Source organism: Enoplosus armatus, chromosome 8 (assembly GCF_043641665.1).
Source record: "Enoplosus armatus isolate fEnoArm2 chromosome 8, fEnoArm2.hap1, whole genome shotgun sequence".
NCBI lineage: Eukaryota > Metazoa > Chordata > Actinopteri > Centrarchiformes > Enoplosidae > Enoplosus > Enoplosus armatus.
In genome coordinates, this window is record NC_092187.1 from 12,864,048 (window position 1) to 12,882,431 (window position 18,384).

The 18,384-nt window shown below is 43.5% G+C and overlaps 1 protein-coding gene across 1 annotated transcript in view; it reads right to left on the reverse strand.

Annotated features, from left to right (window-relative positions):
- The window catches only part of arhgef25a (Rho guanine nucleotide exchange factor (GEF) 25a), a 43,018-nt gene extending 25,745 nt beyond the window's left edge, over window positions 1-17,273 (reverse strand). The window contains exons 1-2 of the mRNA XM_070910396.1: window positions 17,100-17,273; window positions 15,801-15,939 (exon numbers count right to left, since the gene is read on the reverse strand). Coding sequence (XP_070766497.1) covers window positions 15,801-15,939; window positions 17,100-17,195 — 235 coding nt within the window. The 5' untranslated portion in view covers window positions 17,196-17,273. The remainder of the gene's footprint in view (window positions 1-15,800; window positions 15,940-17,099) is intronic.
- Between the last annotated feature and the right edge of the window lie 1,111 nt (window positions 17,274-18,384).

An 18,384-nucleotide genomic window follows, 5' to 3' on the forward strand; every position in this document is an offset into this window, starting at 1 on the left:
GCAAGGCCGTTTAGTAGAGCAAAAAGGAAAGGAGAATGAACTGTGAAAAACGGACATGGTGAAAATAGTGAAAAGGGGAGAGGACATAATTAATAACCGTCTGACTGGCCATATGCCGACCAGTCTGAGAGAGAGAGGGAGAGAGAGAGAGCTGGGAGAGAGGAGCAAGAATGCCCCAGGATTGGTCTTAATGCTCCACTTGGTGTTCACATTCCAAGCCGGCAAATCATGCAACATTCAGCCCAAAATTAAGACTGGGTGATTTCTTCATCCAGCTGGGAGACTGGGAGCACTGGGTAAAGGACAAGTCTCCTCGTCCTCTCTCTCTCTCTCTCTCTGCCTCTCTGTGTGTCCTTTTTAAACAATATGGAGGAGATCAGTTGCACAGCAGAGAGGAGACAGGGGGTTGGGTGGGAGGGGGCGAGAGAGAGGAGATGACGAGGTGGAGGGTGGGCTGGGGTGCAAAGTTTAAAAATATCTCAGACAGCCGAACACAAGGCTGGGCCACAGCAGTCCAGCAGCATACCTTAATTTTCAGCTATTTTTGTTGCTTTTTCCATAATGTCTGAAGTCTGCCTTATAAGCTGATGACAAAGACGGTTCTCCAGCTGAGACATAAAAAAAGACACTCTGGTCCCGTCACGGCAATTTTCCCTCGTGTTTGCCAACAGGGCTGCTTTCTGTCAAAAGCATACTCAAGTTGTTATCAAAATTATTCATGGGTCTTGGGGTCACAGGTTAGCGAAGGGACCTCTGGGGATCAAGGTCCCATGTCTGAAAACAGCCACATGGGCTGAAGTGCCCTTGAGCAAGACACTGAACCCTACCAGGCCCAAGGAGCTGGAACACATCACGCACTCTGACTAGTGTGAGAAGGAGGGCGGGTGATTTTTATGTTAAATCGCCTGGAAACTGCAGCAAATGAGCGATGTGTTGAAGCTGAACACAAAAAGCTGAAAAGTACAAGGGGTGAACAGAATAACAGGAACACAAAGAAATGCAATTTATTTTTTTGAATTGAAATGATCAGAATTTATCGCAAAGTCTTTAGATGATCGATAAATCTGTTCTAATTGTGAGAATTTGCTGCTTTTCTTTGTCTTATGTGATGGTTAACTCTTTATGTTTTGAGGTTTTGAACTGTTGGTCGAGCAAAACAAGCATCACAGCAGCACTATTTTCTGACATTTTAGACCAAACAATTGATCAAAGGAATATTTAGCAGATGAATCGATAATGAAAACATTTTAATGATCAAATAACAACTTCACAACAACTTTCTGATATTTCTCAACAAATATAAGTTTCAGAAATAAATTTGCAGGACTTAAGTATTGGATTATATTGAAGATGTTTGTTATTTTGTTTGTATAGTTCAGTTATAATTGTACAGTATGTAGCCTACGATGCAGATGCATGTATATTACATGTGTGCGTCTATGCAGTGGGCACACACATAGACACTAAATGGATAGAGAGGCAGTTATAGTTCCATTTAATGTTCTTTGAATTTTTACGCTTTTCCTCATATGCCTCTGTTCTCTCTGTCTCTGCCATTCAACCATGTAAATATATGTGTATGCCGTTGTGTGTGTGTACGTGTGTGTGTGTGTGTGTGTGTGTGTGTGTGTGTGTCATTGCTGGGGGGGATCCTTGTCCTAACCCACTGCATGCATGAGTCAACACTCAGAAATAAACAGACTCACAGATGCACAGGGAACACGTATAGATGCACAGTGCATGCACAAGGCACCACATAGACTTTTTCCTTCTTTAGAGAGACATAAAGGAAGAGAAACATAAAGAGAGAAAGAAAGTGATATGAGTAGAGAGAGACAGAAATAGTTATGGAGGAAGAGATGGATATTTTGGGTCCACAGATGGTAAAGTTGTTTTAGTTGGTGTGCCACTGTTGCGGCTGCAGCCAAGTCATCTTTAACGTAAACTTCCAGACACAGCTAAAGCTGCTTACTGCCTCAATGTGGGAACACGACAGGGACATGCTGAGTAAACTAAGTAACTCAAGATATCTGTGTGTATGACAGAAGAGAGGCAGAGAGTGACAGAAGGCTCGGATAAACCTGTTACCTGTTAATATAGGTAAAGTCAGAGCTTTCTTATGAAGCTAAAACTCTACAGTTTTCCTGCATTATTCCTCATCCCATGTGGAAAAATTACATTCCAAAATGTGTGTAACTTTATATGTTTTGATCGATGTAATGTATTATTGTAACTAATTTCCAATCTCTTTCGTGAAGTCTGTTCATGTATTTCTTATCAAAACTGCATTTTAAAACTGTTGCAAATGTATGCCAAACCAATTTGAAACACATTTCAGAGGTGCATTGTCTTATTCAATTGTATATTTTGCCTTTAAGCTGCTTAAAAAAGACATTTCAAATATATCTTTTCTGACACATTCAGGTTATGTGCTTTTCTGGACCACATTTCAGACACAGAAATGCTGTGCATATTTTAATATGGCTATTTTCAAATGCATTCTGATGAGCCAGTTTAATGAAAATCTGAAGCTAAATTGGTAAAAGGAGGTATATATTCAAAATATATTCATTTCCATATGGGCTGACGACCTGCCTCATTTAAGTGTGATCTTACTTCGGTCCTTATCTGTCTGTTGTTTCCTCTGTCTCTCTGACAGCCTGCATTCATGTACCTCAGGGTGCATCCCAAATACCATTAGGTGTGTGGGAGGCTGTGCTGCAGCAAAGATGCAATGTGGAAGTGATTGTGTTTGCTTTGAATGCAGCGGCATATATCATGTTTAACATTACCATTTATGTATAAGGAAAACATTGCAAGTGTGATCATTGGGAGTTTGCAGAGGTTTTTCATGAGAATTCCTACCTTTGTTTCAGAGTTGCTATTTGATTCTCAAAAAGGAGCAAACACATGTTTATTCAGTGCTGTGAGCTCTGATATTAGGAGCAACACTTCCTTCATCCCACCTTTCCCTTGCATATTACAAACCAAAATACAACCCTTCTACCAGATTTGATTTGCTGAATCCACAGGTTGTATTTCCTCACTCTTGCCTATGGAGGAAATTGAAGACAATATCTTTGGCACACCATGTATCTTTAAATGGTTTGTCAACCGTATTTGCTGGGAAGGAGACCCTCACTAATGGCCCTCTGGCAGCCAATCTGCTAATGTGCTGTGCAGAGCAGCGCTGACATCAGAGCATCATGCTTTTTCTTTTTCATTATACCCATCTCTCCACCTGTCCATCTTTCTGGGTCATACTGAGCGCTGCTCAGATCAATAATCCCACCCCTCCCTGCCCCCTCGTGTTTATTTATTGTATTATATTTCCTCCAACTCAATTCTTAATGCCTTTTGGCGCTTGTCAGTCCTTTAATAAACCTGCAACACGCACATTGCAACAACAAACACCACCCCTACGCACATTCATGCATTATCCTGCTTCGCTAAGGACTCTACTGCTTGGGCTCCTGTTTCATCACACATTGATTAAGAAGTGGGGGAAAAAATGTGTAGCAGGACAGTCCATATAAGGCCACAGAAAGCCATTGATTCGCCCCTTCTTTTCCTGACGCACTGCAGTCCCTTTTTTGCATGAAAGTGAATTGGTTAGAAGCGGGTCTAATGACCATGTTGGGCAAGTCATTTAGTCTGAGTGACAGCAGCTGAAATTACTTCAAGTTTAGTCATTCATTCCCTGATTGCTTCATGTGAGCGTGCTGATCTGAATGTGTGCGTGTGAATGAAGGCATACGCCGGGGTACACATGGTGTGACATAATGGCATACTGCACTGTGTGTCATCATCCAGCGTACAAGTAAGTGTTATTATGCCTAAGTAGGGAATGAATCATGCAGTACACTATAATTTCCTCTTATGTCAATGGAGTGACTTTTTTAGAATCAATGAGCGGTGTAGATGCATCGTAAACAGTTTTGTTCGATACAATAGAGCGAGACAGCATGTCACTGAGATAGAAATGGCTATGAAGAGGATAGTCTTTGCTTGAGGTTGATATCAGTGTCACATAAGAAATCTGGCAGCTCACACTAAGCCTTTTGTATTTTGATCTCAGCTTAGAGAAAGCAGTCACAGCTTCAGCTCATGTTCATGAAAAAGAACTCTTCTATAGTCAAACATAGACACGATTTGATACTGCGACATGCTTGACCCGCAGGAACATTGTCTTGGGACCGCCAGAAGTGCTGAGGACCTTGGCTGGTGAAGTCAGACCTGCATTGTTCAGTGTTTTCCTTATAAACACCACAACAGAAACAACAGGGTCCTGAGTGTGAGTTTAGCTCCCGTTGGACAAGTTCCCGATGCAGAAAAAGACACAATAAATGAGTTGGAAAAGTCAAATGTATCAGATAAAATGGCAGAAAAGGGACAGAGTTGTAAAGAGATGAGATTTTTTAAAAAGGAGAGAAAGAGGAAGTGCTATTAAAAAAATCCATCACAGCTGAGGCTTTTCCCCCTGACATCGTGTTAATTATAGAAACAGTAGAGGACTGTATGTGAGCTCCTCAACATACCAGCAGGACCAAACCAGTGGTAGCAACACAGAAATGTACTTTACATTCTCTATGAGGAGGCTTTGTAGAGCACATGGCTTCACATTAATAGTTAAGTTACTCTAAGAGACTACTGTAGCTTTATAATGTGGCTTCCCCAGAGGGGGCAGAGCGCTCATATTTCTCCTGCTCAGATTGTAAAGTGAGATCAAGAGGGTTTTCTGCTTTTAACTGTTAGGTATAAAACATTTCATCTCGTCATGCTGGACACAAAAACAGCCTCCTGATACGTTAAAGGCTGTTTAAAAGAATCCAACACTATTGGCGTGTTGGAATAATGTATTCACAAAGCACGTTTACTGAGATTTCTTTTAATAGCCTGAAGTGTTTCATCCGTTCAATCCCCCACATGTTTATACATTATGATCTAAGTGTGCGTGTATTTGCTATGATAACACGGTGGAGGTGCAGTGGGGAGCTGCAGGCTATTGAAAAGGAGAATATCCATTACATAAGAGATTAAACTGAAGGAATCTGAGGTATGTATCCAACAATGCTTGCCAATAATATGAAAGCCTACTTCATGAGCCCCCCCCCCCCCCATATGCACAGAGCCTCAGCAGGCAGGTCAACTGTTTATCCCTTTGATGTAGGCTTGTAAAAAGAGAACAAACACACAGCATGGCACCGCAGCGTAAACTCATATAGTGCTATTAGACACAGTTGTTGTTTTAACTTTGCCTCCGAGCCACAGTGACAGAGGTCGTCATGGTGGGAACTGTTGGGTCTCTGTAATAACATTATAAAGAATACGGTCTAGACCTGCTCTATTTGCAGAGTGTCATGAGATGACTTATGTTGTGATTTGGCGCTATATAAACAAAATTGAATTGAATTGAATTCATGTGTGTGCTCAAGACAGCGACAGGGACAGGGAAATGCAACTGACAGATAGAAAACATAGACAGAGAGATTTGATTCCTCATTTTTCCTGCTGTCAGCTGGAGGTTACAGTGAGCACTGAGTTTTCTTTTAATATAAACTCTAAAAGAAGCGGCGTGGCGGTCTGTGTGCGCTCACCAGCCTTGTTGTTATTACATATCATGCCACCTGCTGCTTTTACTCAACCACACTATTCTAATGGGCTGCTGCTATTCCTGCTGTAGTTCATCACAACAAACAGGAGAGTTGGAGGGAGACAGAGAGAGAGAGGGGAGATTACTGCTGTTTTGTTCAGCTCTCACTGTTTGGGGTAGAGGAATGTTTCAGAGTGGCTCAGTCCCCCCGTGTGTTTCATCCATCCACGTGCTGCACATACCCAACTGACACACACTCATCATGATGAGGACACTTTACAAATCCCCCCCCACACACACACACACACTGTCTGTCTCTCTTTACTTCTCTATTTTTACTGGAAGAATGTGTGATGTGTGTCCTCTTCCCTGTTCCTCGCTGTGTATCTGTAGGAAGGACTTCTCTCCTGCTCTGATGTGAATGTGACACACATCTGTTGCTTTAGCTGGCGGTGGAGGGAGCAGGCGTGAGGACTGAGGCTTACACTTAAACCATTAGCATACGCTCACAGGAATGGAAGGAGAGATATGGGAGAGATGGGTGGATGTCTAAGAAAATGTGTAGGAGGAGGAGGAGGAGAAGATGAGCGAGTGAATGCGGAGATATTAAATGGAAGGAGGAGAGTTATTGGAGTTATTGCTTCTAGTCACGCACAAAAAGAACAAACAGACTCTCAAAAGGCTTTTTAAAGTACAGTACCAAGCTCAGCAGAAAGAAACTTAGACTGACAATGACAAGCTTGATGAAAATCAACATTTTTCTATGTGTTGTGGTTGTGTTTATGTGTGTAAGTGTGTGTAAGTGTGTGACACTGACCTCTGACTCGGGCATAGCAGCAGCCACACTTGGCCAGGACTTTACGGAACAAGTGTTGGCAGCCACAGCCTCGGTGATGGCGATGGTGATGGTGGCCCCCTTTCATGCTGCTGAACCATGAGCAGAGGTGGGCATGGCCCGGCACTCTCTCACTTTCCCCCCCCCACCCTCTCTCTCTCTCTCTCTCTCTCAGTCTCCCTCTCTCACCCTCACACAAGCAGAGGTTTACTCCTCAAAGTGTAAATCCCCAAGAAGGTGTCAGTTGATCCTCCTCCTCCTCAGTTGACTGTAGACAGACTTAAAAAGCCCACACATCCAGGCCGAGAAGAAGAGGAAAAAGAGGAGTCCACAAAAGCAGCAGCCAAGAAGAAATCCACACACTCACAGTGTTTTTCAGCTGGTGATAAACAGCCAAGGAAACATTCTAGCCAGCTTGTCGTTATTATTGAATGTGCTGCCTTCCCTCTGTCTCTCTTTTTTTTCCCCCTCTGTTTTCTTTTTGGTGCTGAGCTCTCGCCTCTGTGAACTGCCTGGTCAAATGACAGACTGGGAGACTGCTTCAGAGAGAGAGAGAGGGAGAGATAGTGAGTGAGGGAGGGAGAGAGAGAGAAAGAGAGAGAGTAAGGGGAGGGGTGAGATGGGTGGAGTCTGCAGCTCTAGTTGCTGGCTATTCCAGGATAAGGTTCCCACTCGCCCAATTTTCTCTCTTCCTGTCCTCTGTTTCTCTGCTCTCAGCTGTTTTTCCTCTGCTCCCTTCTGCTTCTCGTCTGCTGTCCCCAACTGTCCAACTCCGAGACCTCTCTAGTGTCTGCTCAAGAGCTCACCCTGGAAATATTACAACCCCCCCACCCCCCCAGGTCTGTAATGATACATAATGCTATTTACAGAGAAGAGGAGAGGCCATGTAGGGTTGAAGGTGTCACGTTTTTTTTCCAGTAAGGCGACGACACTGTCATCAGCAGCGTGTGATGTAAGTGTGTCACACTTTCTGGCAGTTAAAGTGTGTGTGTGTGTGTGTGTGTGTGTGTGTGTGTGTGTTCACTTCATGGATCACAGTGGGCTTTCCTGGCTGGGGCAGCTCCAATATCGACTTCTGTGTTCATTTATGATCATGGGGCCGGCATGTTCTTTTTTTTTTCCTCTTTGTGTTTCCATGGAGCGAGAAGGCAGTCTCGAATTTCACAATGTTGCCGTGTTGGCATTCTTGGTGTGTGTATGTGTGTGTGTGTGTGTGTGTGTGTGTGGTTGTGTGTGCACGTGTGTGTGTGTGTGTGTGTGTGAGAGAGAGAGAGAGAGAGAGAGAGAGAGAGAGAGAGAGAGACTGAATGAGTGTTCATATTATTAGACAGTGTATACATGGGAATTTGTTTTTGGTATTAGAGCATATCTTATTGGGGGGGTTGTGTGTCTCAAGGGTGAAACACAGAACTGTATCTGTTCCCACACACACAAACACACACACGCACACACCCACTCACACACACACACACACACACACACACACACACACAATCTACCAGTCTTCATGAAGCTTTTCATCATCATGGTCATAATTATGTTTTTTGGTTTTTGGTGTCCTCTAAATCAGTTTGATAAACCTAGAAGCTGCAGAGGCTGAGTAATTGCAGCCAACATATACACACTAAGTGTACCATATTTAGATGTGTGCTTTACAGCAGAGCAGATTGAACTCAATCAACGCTAAATTACAACTCATCAGCTTTCCTTACAGATGAAATCAGAGTCTGTTGAAATGTCAGTAAGTATAGCAGGCTTATCCAAAGAAAACAACTCAAACGTAACCGACAGTGGCAGGAAAAGGAAAGAGGTTGGTCATAACACCACTATGAAATACTGCATGTTCTGAGACCCAACCAATTATTTTCTGACCAACAAACAGCATTTCTTGGGCCTGAAGCTGCTGAGCTTATGACTCAGTATGTGATCTCATCTGACTTTTGCAGCACTCATCACGACATGCTGCTTTCACACATGCTACGATCTGGCTGTGTGGAGATCACCGCCCGACTGCTGCAACGAAAATGAGCCAGCGTGACAGCACCCACTCAGGTTCCTCTTTGGGGGCATCTACGGAAACAAGAGAAGCCTGAGTATCGGCTGGCACCGAACCAACACGCGCGCATTCGCACATCGCTGTGGTGCATTGTCAGGTTCTTCAATTGTTGGCGGGGCTGTCTCTCCAGCATCCACCTCTCCACAGTGACAGGGTGGTGGCAGGCTGCTGTCAAGATGTTTCTGTTGTCTACAGGAGACAGTCAGAGCAAACAGAGAAGCCTGGCTGCCTCACCCATTAGCCACACAAGTAGAGTACACACACACATACAGTTGCATTAGACTTTACTGTCTCACCATCTGTCCGTTTCTTGTCCCTCACTCACTAACATACAGGGCAAACTAAAGCAGCTATAACGTGTAAGAGAAGAAAGTTCTTCACACGAGAGAGAAACCCCAGTGACAGATACGTCATATATTCTCAGGTTCAGGCAGCACACTGGTTTGCCACATGCAACACTTACAGATCACAATCCTCCCCCCTCCCGGCCCTCCCTCCATCTCTCCCTTGCTTTCCTTATAATGGATGCTTTAAGCGACTGTGATTGAAGGGGCAATTCACCAGAGGAATATTGAACAGCGCTGCTGAATGTCTCCACTTGTCTGATGCTGATATGGCTGCCAAACACTGTCTGAGCATAGGAGCACAATTCAAAGCGGGCTGAGAAACAATAGAGCTGACAGCAGAACAGAACAGAGGGTTTAAAAGAAACACGATAAAACGAAGACACCGAGACAGGAATCCGAGGGCAAAGCATTACACATTGAGCAGACGCTGCCTGCCGCACTATCACTCTACACAAACACACACTACACAGTGGAGGGAGATAATGAAGAATACATTGCTCTTGAGATGCATTCAAAATTCATGAAGTGAATGCAGGAGTGCTCAGAAGTTAGAGGATGCCAGAGTGTGTTTCTGCAAGGCACCCAGTAGGGGGCATTTGAACTTGTTGCATAAGGTTGATTGGTTGGTTCACTCACTTGGCATGCTGCCAAATAAAAGCAAACATGAACATTTTGTCTTTATTCTACTTTCATTGATCAATATTTTCTGCAATAACAATATCACAAATGTTTGGAATATGGAATATTTCCCTGAGGAACACACAGAATGGCCAAACCTGACATGTAGTTGGTATATTTAATGCAAATCTTTGTGACTGATAATCGTATTCCTGTGTATCAGCACCTACAGTATCACCTTTGAATAAATGAACACTGAAATTGGCCCAGGAGACGAGTACAAAGCCCTGAATGTTAACAGAAACGTGGAAAAAATGTTCCTCCACTGGCTTGTAGGGTGGAGTGGGGGGTGAGGTGAGGCGTGCATTAACACCCATTCATCTCTCTCCTTTTATCTCTCCCCTTGGCTCCCTCACTCCTTCCCCCTCTCTCCATCTCCCACACGAGACACACGCACGCACACTAAGAGATGATTCATCCGCACACGTACTCTGGTGCAGATGTGGAGAGAGAGAGCTGGACGGCTACAGCGATCAAGGATGAATAAAATCTATACATGTGCGTTCACACCGCCATGGACGTAGAGGCTTGTCTGAAGATTAGCCCGCGAGTAGATGGATGTGTGTGTTTTCGAGAGTGTATCGTCTTTCCACTCTGTGTAGGATACAGTATGTCACAGAGTAATCTCAAGTATGATTTATGAATGTAAATCAGTTCATGTAGATGCACATAATTTGCTAATGTTCTTTTTTGTAGTGACATTCTTGGAAAACACATATTGCAAACACACCCTGCTGGGGTGATGTCATTCATAATGTACAGTATAATGTACACACACTGAAACTACAGAGGGAACAGGCAAATACACAGAATTCGCATGACATAAGCATGCATACTAATAGCTACAGCACGTCTCAGTTCAGCAGATATGCAGTTGCTTATTCGCAGTGTGTTCCCCAACCCCCCACTGACATTACCCTCTCCTCACCCCATCAGCCAGCTGAAATCCTGCCAAAATATGCTCACTTAGATTTCATTTTCCTTCCTCCCACTCCCTCGCTTTTTCTCCCGTAGTTCCTCTCTCTCTCTCTCTCTCTCTCTCTCTCTCTCTCTCTCTCTCTCGCTCTCTCTCGCTCTCTTTCTTCCTCCCTTCATCTCTCAGCTGAGCGCCAATTAAGGCAAACTGGCATTCTGGACAAGCCGGTGAGAGGGGGAGGTTTTTTGGTTCCTGGCTGAGGTCCCATCATGGAGCAGAAGTCACAGAGTAACTGTCTTGTTCTCTTCTCTTCTGTCCTGCTGGTCTGCAGAGAGCTGCTGTTCCTGTCCAATTAGACTACTACACTGCTGGCATACACCAGGGAGACAGACAGGTGTGTTGCGCTGTGCGTGTGCCTGCATGTGTGTGTGTGTGTGTGTGTGTGTGTGTACCACTCAGTACCTCCCACTGTTATTCCTCACCATGCAGTGCAGCTCTCAGGCAGCAGGAGCTCTGCACTACACAGAGGGGAGGTGCAGCACCGGTGGAGATTTGTTTCTCAAAAACATCCACAATACTCACGCACCACCCACAATTACAAGCACACACACAGACACTCTTTGTACAAACACACTACCAACTTTTCCCCATCCAGCCCCTCTTTTTTCCAACAAACCACTGATACTATTTAAACTGGAAAACTTCCTCCTCTACCTGACCAACAGCCCTTCTCTCTTTTACCTCTCTGGAGCTGGTCTGTGAACCTTGCTCTAGAAGCAGCATGCTAGCACTGAGACACTGGGACTGCTGCTGACTGTGTTCAAGGCTTAAGCCTGAGCTAAAACGCCACCCAAAGGAGAAAATGTTAATTAAACAAAAGTAAACCAAGGGACCACACATGGAGAGACACCTCCCGCTTTATCTTTGATTAATAATGACTGAGACCAGCGGTTTTACTGTCAAGGGGAAGAGATTTTCTGTCATTAAATGAGATTTAGAGATGGTGTTTCTGCTACATTGAAATACAGTCTGAATCATGCCATGAATCCTCATATAAGCTAATAAAATTGCAAGTGAGTATTCCTGAGCTTTGTTGTGAGTGTACGTTGCACATTTGGGAGCACATAAGTACATTAATGTGTGTGGATGCATGTGTGCCTGTAAGACTGTGTTTATGTGTCTCCATCTGCCTCCTTCCTTCCAGGTCAGTCTGTGGTCTAAATGCCAGCTGTGCTGTGGAGCAGTGGCCTGTGAGGTGTCTGAGTGACCTGTCTGACCTGCGCCTTCCAGCCAGCCTAGCCTGACCCACTTTGCTGAAACACAACATGAACTTCTACAAGTTAATTCTACAAAAATACACACGTTAATACTTTTTTTAATGTAGTTATTCATGTAAGAGGGCATGATTCACATGTTTCAGGTTTTGGGGGGTTAGATACAGGTGGCACTCTTTCACCACACAGTCATACTACCAGGGCAGCTCACATAAGCTTATGATAGACCTGTGATCCTCAATTCTTTAAAGCAGCTATAATCATTATTTTTATAAGAGCACTGTGTCAATATGAAGGGGTCGCTTGTAGTGATGTACCTATTATCATCCGAATCTGCTGCTCCCCATCATACCAAAAGAAGCTAAAGAGCCAGATATTTCCCTCAAGAGTTGGTAGAGACCAAAACCAGAGCTAAAAGACAGTGAATATTGGACTTACATTTACCAGGTAGTCAGAAACACGACTACAATGAAATGATAATGTTGCTTTGTAGCTGCTGGATGTGTAAATAAGCAACTGTTGTTCATGTCAACTTAAAAGGTGATGGTATGTCAATGTTGTGTTCATAACTTTTCCCACTGACCCCAAGTGGCCAAACAATCACTTAGTGCAGACTCAACAGCAACTGTGGGAAGAAGTCCACATATATTGAGGTTAAGAGCCATTATTTCACAAGAAGACTTTTCGGAAAAGGTCAGATCTATAGGTCAAAGGTGCAGATATCAGAATCAGGACTGTTCTTTGTCTATTCTTTACAACAACATCAGGGCTACAGATATAGAATATCAAACGATTTTGCCATCACACAGGAACACAGACAGTACCTGGAAGAGATTTTCAAATATTTACGGTAATTTATTTGCTATTTATGTAGTAGGAGGCAGCAGGTAGGTAATAGTTAGGTTTTTACACCTGTTGTGCAGTACAATACACAACACGTGATATATTATAATCATGTAAATAAACACACACTTCCAGAATCACCATCCACTCGTGTGAGGTCATGCTGTGTAATTTCTGGCCCTTACAGCACAATATGATGATCAGGTTGATCTCTGCCCATTTAAGGTCACACACACACACACCCACACATAGTTCAGGCCCAGGGTCCTCTGGGACCCGCACTTGTCCTCGGATGGCACACTCTCCCAGCCTCCTACAAAACCCGATATGGACAAGAGCATGCTTTTTCTACATCTTTACCTCACATTGTCTTATGAACATGCTGAACGATGTCACGTCATTTGTGCTGGGTACATACGCCTCCCAAAAACATAACTGACTTATTTCAGGATTTCATGAAAGAAAAAGACATTCATGTTTAACTCTGTGTGTGTTGACTGTGAAAAATGTATGGTAGAGAGCATATTATGTAACTGTTCTTCATATTATGTTCCCATAAATGTTCATCATTACTTCTGCTTGTCTAACAGAATATCATATTTCCTATAAATAACACAGTTCATTGGCATAACTTTTTCTACACTAATAATAAGCATGTGTTTTAAGTTGCAAACGAGCACATTCAAAGTTAAATAGAGACATCCATAGTGTGTGTGTCTGTACACATGAGCAGTGTGCGCATGCAACACTGTTATTTTTACTGGTTCAGTGCAGTTTCCTGTTGATGTGGCTTCATGCATTTTACCTTGAAAAAGACAACATCATAAAACACAGAGTGTGCGGACACACGTGGCCATCCATCACAGATCAGTGTTACGAAACAGACACTGTAGACACATATTGTCTGGGGACATGAACTATATGGCTGGGAGTCCAAGAAGCCAAGAGACAGGGGGAAAAATTATGAGATTTGAGAGAAATATGATCAGCAGCTCTGTGCACTGAGAAGCCAGGCTTAAAATACCACTGCTGAAGACATTGCGCTATGAAAAAGTAAAAGAAGAGATCCATAGGTATTGGAGAAGACAATGAGGGAGAAGAGAGAGAAAACCAAGAGATGATCAAAGGAAAAGAGAAAGTCAAACTGTAGTAATATTCACTACCAAGAAGACGAAGAAGAGCAAAGTAAGAATTGAAAAATGGGAAGACTTGAAAAAAAGGATCTAAATTCGTGGAGGTTGGCAAAGTCCTGTGATTCCTGGGAAGCCACGAGCAGGCATCTTGTTTCTAACATGTACCAGATGGCCCCTTATGGCCCTATGAACCTCGCCTTTAAAGAAAGCAGGGGCCTCTCCTCTTTTCCTTTCCACTGAGACAGCAAGAGATGGAAACAACACCACGACCTCTGCCAGTCAAACCATGGCAACATGTAATCACATCTCTCCTGTTCTACATGTTTGTATGTTTTAATAACTATTATTGTGTTAATTATTGTAATAATAACAAAAAATAATCTATTTATATGGCAAGTGTTATGCTAAAAGGAAATTCATTGCAGGCAAAAAGCTCATTTAAAACTGTAAGTGATTGCACACAAATGTCCACCTCATCAACCTTTTGATGTTTGGTGTTCGAGCTCTAGGTTGCCAAGCCTGTTAATTGGTGCATTAAGATGTTTGTAAATAGTGTATCAGGTATATAAATAAATAAATAAATAAATAAATAGCGAAAAAATGTAAAATTGTATCATCACAAACCATAAAAATTCAAGGTTTTGTGACGTTTTATGTCCTCTGCACTGCAATCTCTGGGATACCAGCAGAGAATCAATGGTCAATATTGACACATTATGACATTTACTAAAATATTTGCATTTGTATTATTTTCAAAATCTGAATATCCAGTATCTAAGATAATCGTGTGTCAGATTCTGCTAAAATTAAATTTGTTCGTTTAGACAATAAAACCATGAACCATGACATTTCATTATGGGAATTTTGTCATGGTTCAATAATATGGAGAGCAGATAAATGTAAATACTTCTCTCCTACTCTGGGCTACGACAACGTCTGTATCTTGTTGTCGCAGCTCAGATGTTTTTCTGCTTTTTGTTTCATTGATTTTCCATCCAATCTCCCATCCGGAGGAAATTGGGCTATGCAAAAACAACTGAGCAAAGGAGCTTGTCTGGAACTGGAATAAACAATCTCCCTTTTGGTCCTCACATCCTTCCACATGGCCCTGAATAACGCATTTCTTTACTCTTTTTTTTTGTACGTTAAAATAATATTTGGCGGCATTAACCTCAACAGCACACTCCATCCGAGTAGGACCATTACAGATAAGCATCTCTGACAGCTTCCTCTGGCCTCACTCACACCCCTCATGTACACCATGTACTGTTCTGCACAACAGTTAGTGGTCCAGCCACATGGTACACACCACCAAACCCCCCATATATATACACACACACGCTCCCTCTAACCCAATCCCAGATCCAGCTACAAAGCTCCTTTTGTTCCTTTCCACTCAAGGAAAATGGCAATGCACGCAACCCTTTCACAGCAAAATCTGAATAAGTGCAACCAACAGTGTTGGGGCAGAAGGGGAAGGGAGGCAGCTGAACATGTTTTCTTGCCCCATCTGGAAAGTGTTGTAAACGCATACACACAAGAACTCTCTCTCTCTCTGTCACGTACTTATGTATGGTACATTACAGCAAAGCAATTTACTGCTATCAGTGCTAATAGAGGATACAAAGGGTGGAGTTTAATAGGAGTAAACTTCCAACACTCAGGTGACTCCAATCTGATACTTTCCATGAAGTTATTACTGCCTAATGACCACCATCAGATATGGCAGATGGGACTCAGGCCTGTTTTTATCCTGAATTCGCATATGGCTAACATGCAACAGACTGAGCTGAAACTAAAGGCCTGGAAACTAAAGCTCACGTGGCACGTACACACTTACAGATTCAACATGGTATATTTATCATGAATGTTGAATCAAGAAATCGTATTGTATCCAGGAGTTTTTCATGAAAGTGATTGAGTGGCTGAGCAGGCTGTTTTAGATGTCACTGTGCAGAAATCTGAGACGTTACACACAAAGAATCAAAGCTGAGTCTGGAAGTTTGTGTTTCGGTGAGTCTCTAAGCTCTTACTGGTTTGGTGAGGGCCAATGTTTGGACTAGCAATGTGGGCTTGGGGTCACAAAATGGTCTGTCACGCTCGGCGCAGCCCTTTCAGGTCTTACCTGTTCTTTCTCGGCGCTCTGGGTTTTCTGTTGTAGTGGCCGGCTGCTCCCACTCCAGCCCCTCTGGCTCCCACTGGCCCTGCGCAGGCCCCTTTTCCTCCTCGCTTGATGGGAGGTCCGCCTCACCCCCTTCTGAGAGCTACACACAGAGATGCCTTTGTCAGCGGTGGAGCCCTGCTCTCAAAGAGGAAGTGATGGTAAGATTGTACAGAGTGCTTATGGTCACATAACCACAACACATTATACCAGTGGCTGTTTTTTTCCTCTATTCCCTGCGTCTTTTTCATCCTTTTTCTCCATTACACACTGAACAAGAATGCAACAGAAATCGTTGAGGTCCAACTTTTTGCCACAGAGCTTGGATAAGAACTGGTTCTCAGACAGAAGTCTCAATCTTTATTTAAAGCCCAGCAGCACCAGAGTGGAGGCTAATAGAGGCAACCGGAGTTATCAGTCCTCTGCAGGGATGGAGGGAGATTATAATCGCTGTTATGTTTTTTGCCCGTCCCCCTCCTCCAGGGAGGAAACGATTTATCAAGATACACATTTTTCACACTTGGACTTTTTGGTACGCTCTGTGACATCTGTATGATTTTCCAGATGTTGTGTCAAAACCTACACACTGTAGTTGAATCAAGTTCATTAAATGCAATTTGTGCATGGATTCACAGCAGACACTGTACTGATTTTGTAGATATGCATTTAGGGTGGATGACAGAATAGCATTTACATTTAAGAATGAAAATTTTATGTGGCTGCCATAGTTCCCTCCAACCAACCAGGAAAACACATGACTTCAGGAAACCAGATCACCTGTAATCCAGACCCTGTTCTGTTTTAATGCACGTAAAGTGAAAAAGATAATGAAGAGAGGTAGAGGAAGATGAAGGGAAGAAAGAAAGAAAGTTGCCTGGTTGCAGTGAGGCGTTAGACCTGCATGAGTTTGTTTATGGTCAGATGGTTTAATCACCACTACTCTGCTTCCTGTTCCTCTAAAACATCCAAGATTCCTCCCAAGCACTGAACAGAGACCAGCAATCCTTCCATCCCTCTCTCTCTCTCTCCTCTCTCTTGCTTGTTCGTCTTGACCATTTTAGGTTTAGAACAAAGTAATAGAGATGACACAAAATAAACTTGGTTTGAAATGATGATAACTACCACAGATAAGCTGGACGTTGTGCTCGCTCCACAAGCCCTGAAGAAATACCTCCATATGTGTCTACTGCTTTCTGTTGGAATTTCTGGCATTATGCTTTCACATAAACAGCCAGTAGATACACAAACAGATCTACAACTCACCCACTGTTGATTGGGCATAGCCACGGAAGTAAGCACATCAGCCATGGCTCCCAACATCTGGTCAGTGCGTCCCTGATTCTTCTGCAGAGCCTTCATTCTCCCCCAAAATGAAAACTCTCCTCAAAATGATTCTCCTCCGCTGGTTGTGACCTTTGATCTCCAACTCTTACACAATCTTTCCCTCTCTCTCTGTGTGTCCTCTATCCGTCTTGTACGCCTGTTTTCTGCTCCTTCAGCTCTTGTCTCACAGTCTCACTGTGCCACAGTTTGGAGCTGAGCCACCGCGGCCCGCCTTGTTCCAGCCTGACACACAGGAAACCTCATGCATATGAATAATTGATCCTGGAAGGAGGGGGGGGGTTCTGTCTGGACCTGGGAATGTGCGCTGGGACAGGAGCCTCAGAGCTCTTCCCTCCTCGTCCCTCTCTCACCTCCCCCCAATTCAGACGCAGGTGAGCTGGCTGGAGGTCTAACTCTAAGCTTAGTCCAGGGAAAATATCCACCTTGTGCTGTCAATATATGCTTCCCCTGGAAACTCAGATAGAAGATTTTCTCGGGCCTTCTTGTGTCCTCTTCTTTGTCATCCCTCTGAATGAAGAGTCTAGACAGTGTGGAGTCTGTCAGGTTGGTCTTCTCCTGTCCGTCTGTCTGAATGCTGAAACGGTGAGCCGTGACTTCAGGACTGAGCACATCACCCTCCCTGAAATCCTCCTTTCTTGTTCTTCATTGGCTATAGACGATCACCACCCCCCTCCCCAAACCCTCTCCTCCTTCCATCATTCTTTCTCTGCTTTCATTTTTTCTGCCTTGTCTTCACTACCTGGATTTTTTCCCATCGCAATCTTTTCTATATCTCTCTCTCTTTCTGGTCTTTCCTTTGAACTATCCTGGCACCCTAGACTCCCTCCTCATCTTTGCCCAAGTCTCAGGCAGTGACACAAGGATTGTGTGAACTCTTGAGCAGCGGGGCAGCCCCAAATAAGGTCTGAACACACAGCCCATGAAGCTCTGTTTAAGAGACTGTCACCGATTGCACACACATCTTACACAACTTCTTTAACTGCTGAACTACTGATTAATCAAAGCAGTATAGTTTGTTTGTGTGTGTGTGTGTTTGTGGACATATATTACCCATGTTGTGGGGACATAATTACATTTACACAGTCACATTGTGGGGACTCGTCCTCCTTTTGGGGACAAAAAGGAGGGCAAGTTCATAACGTAAATGTTTAAATTTTAGGGTGAAGACTTGGTTTAAGGTTAGGTTTGGAGAGAGACTTAGGGT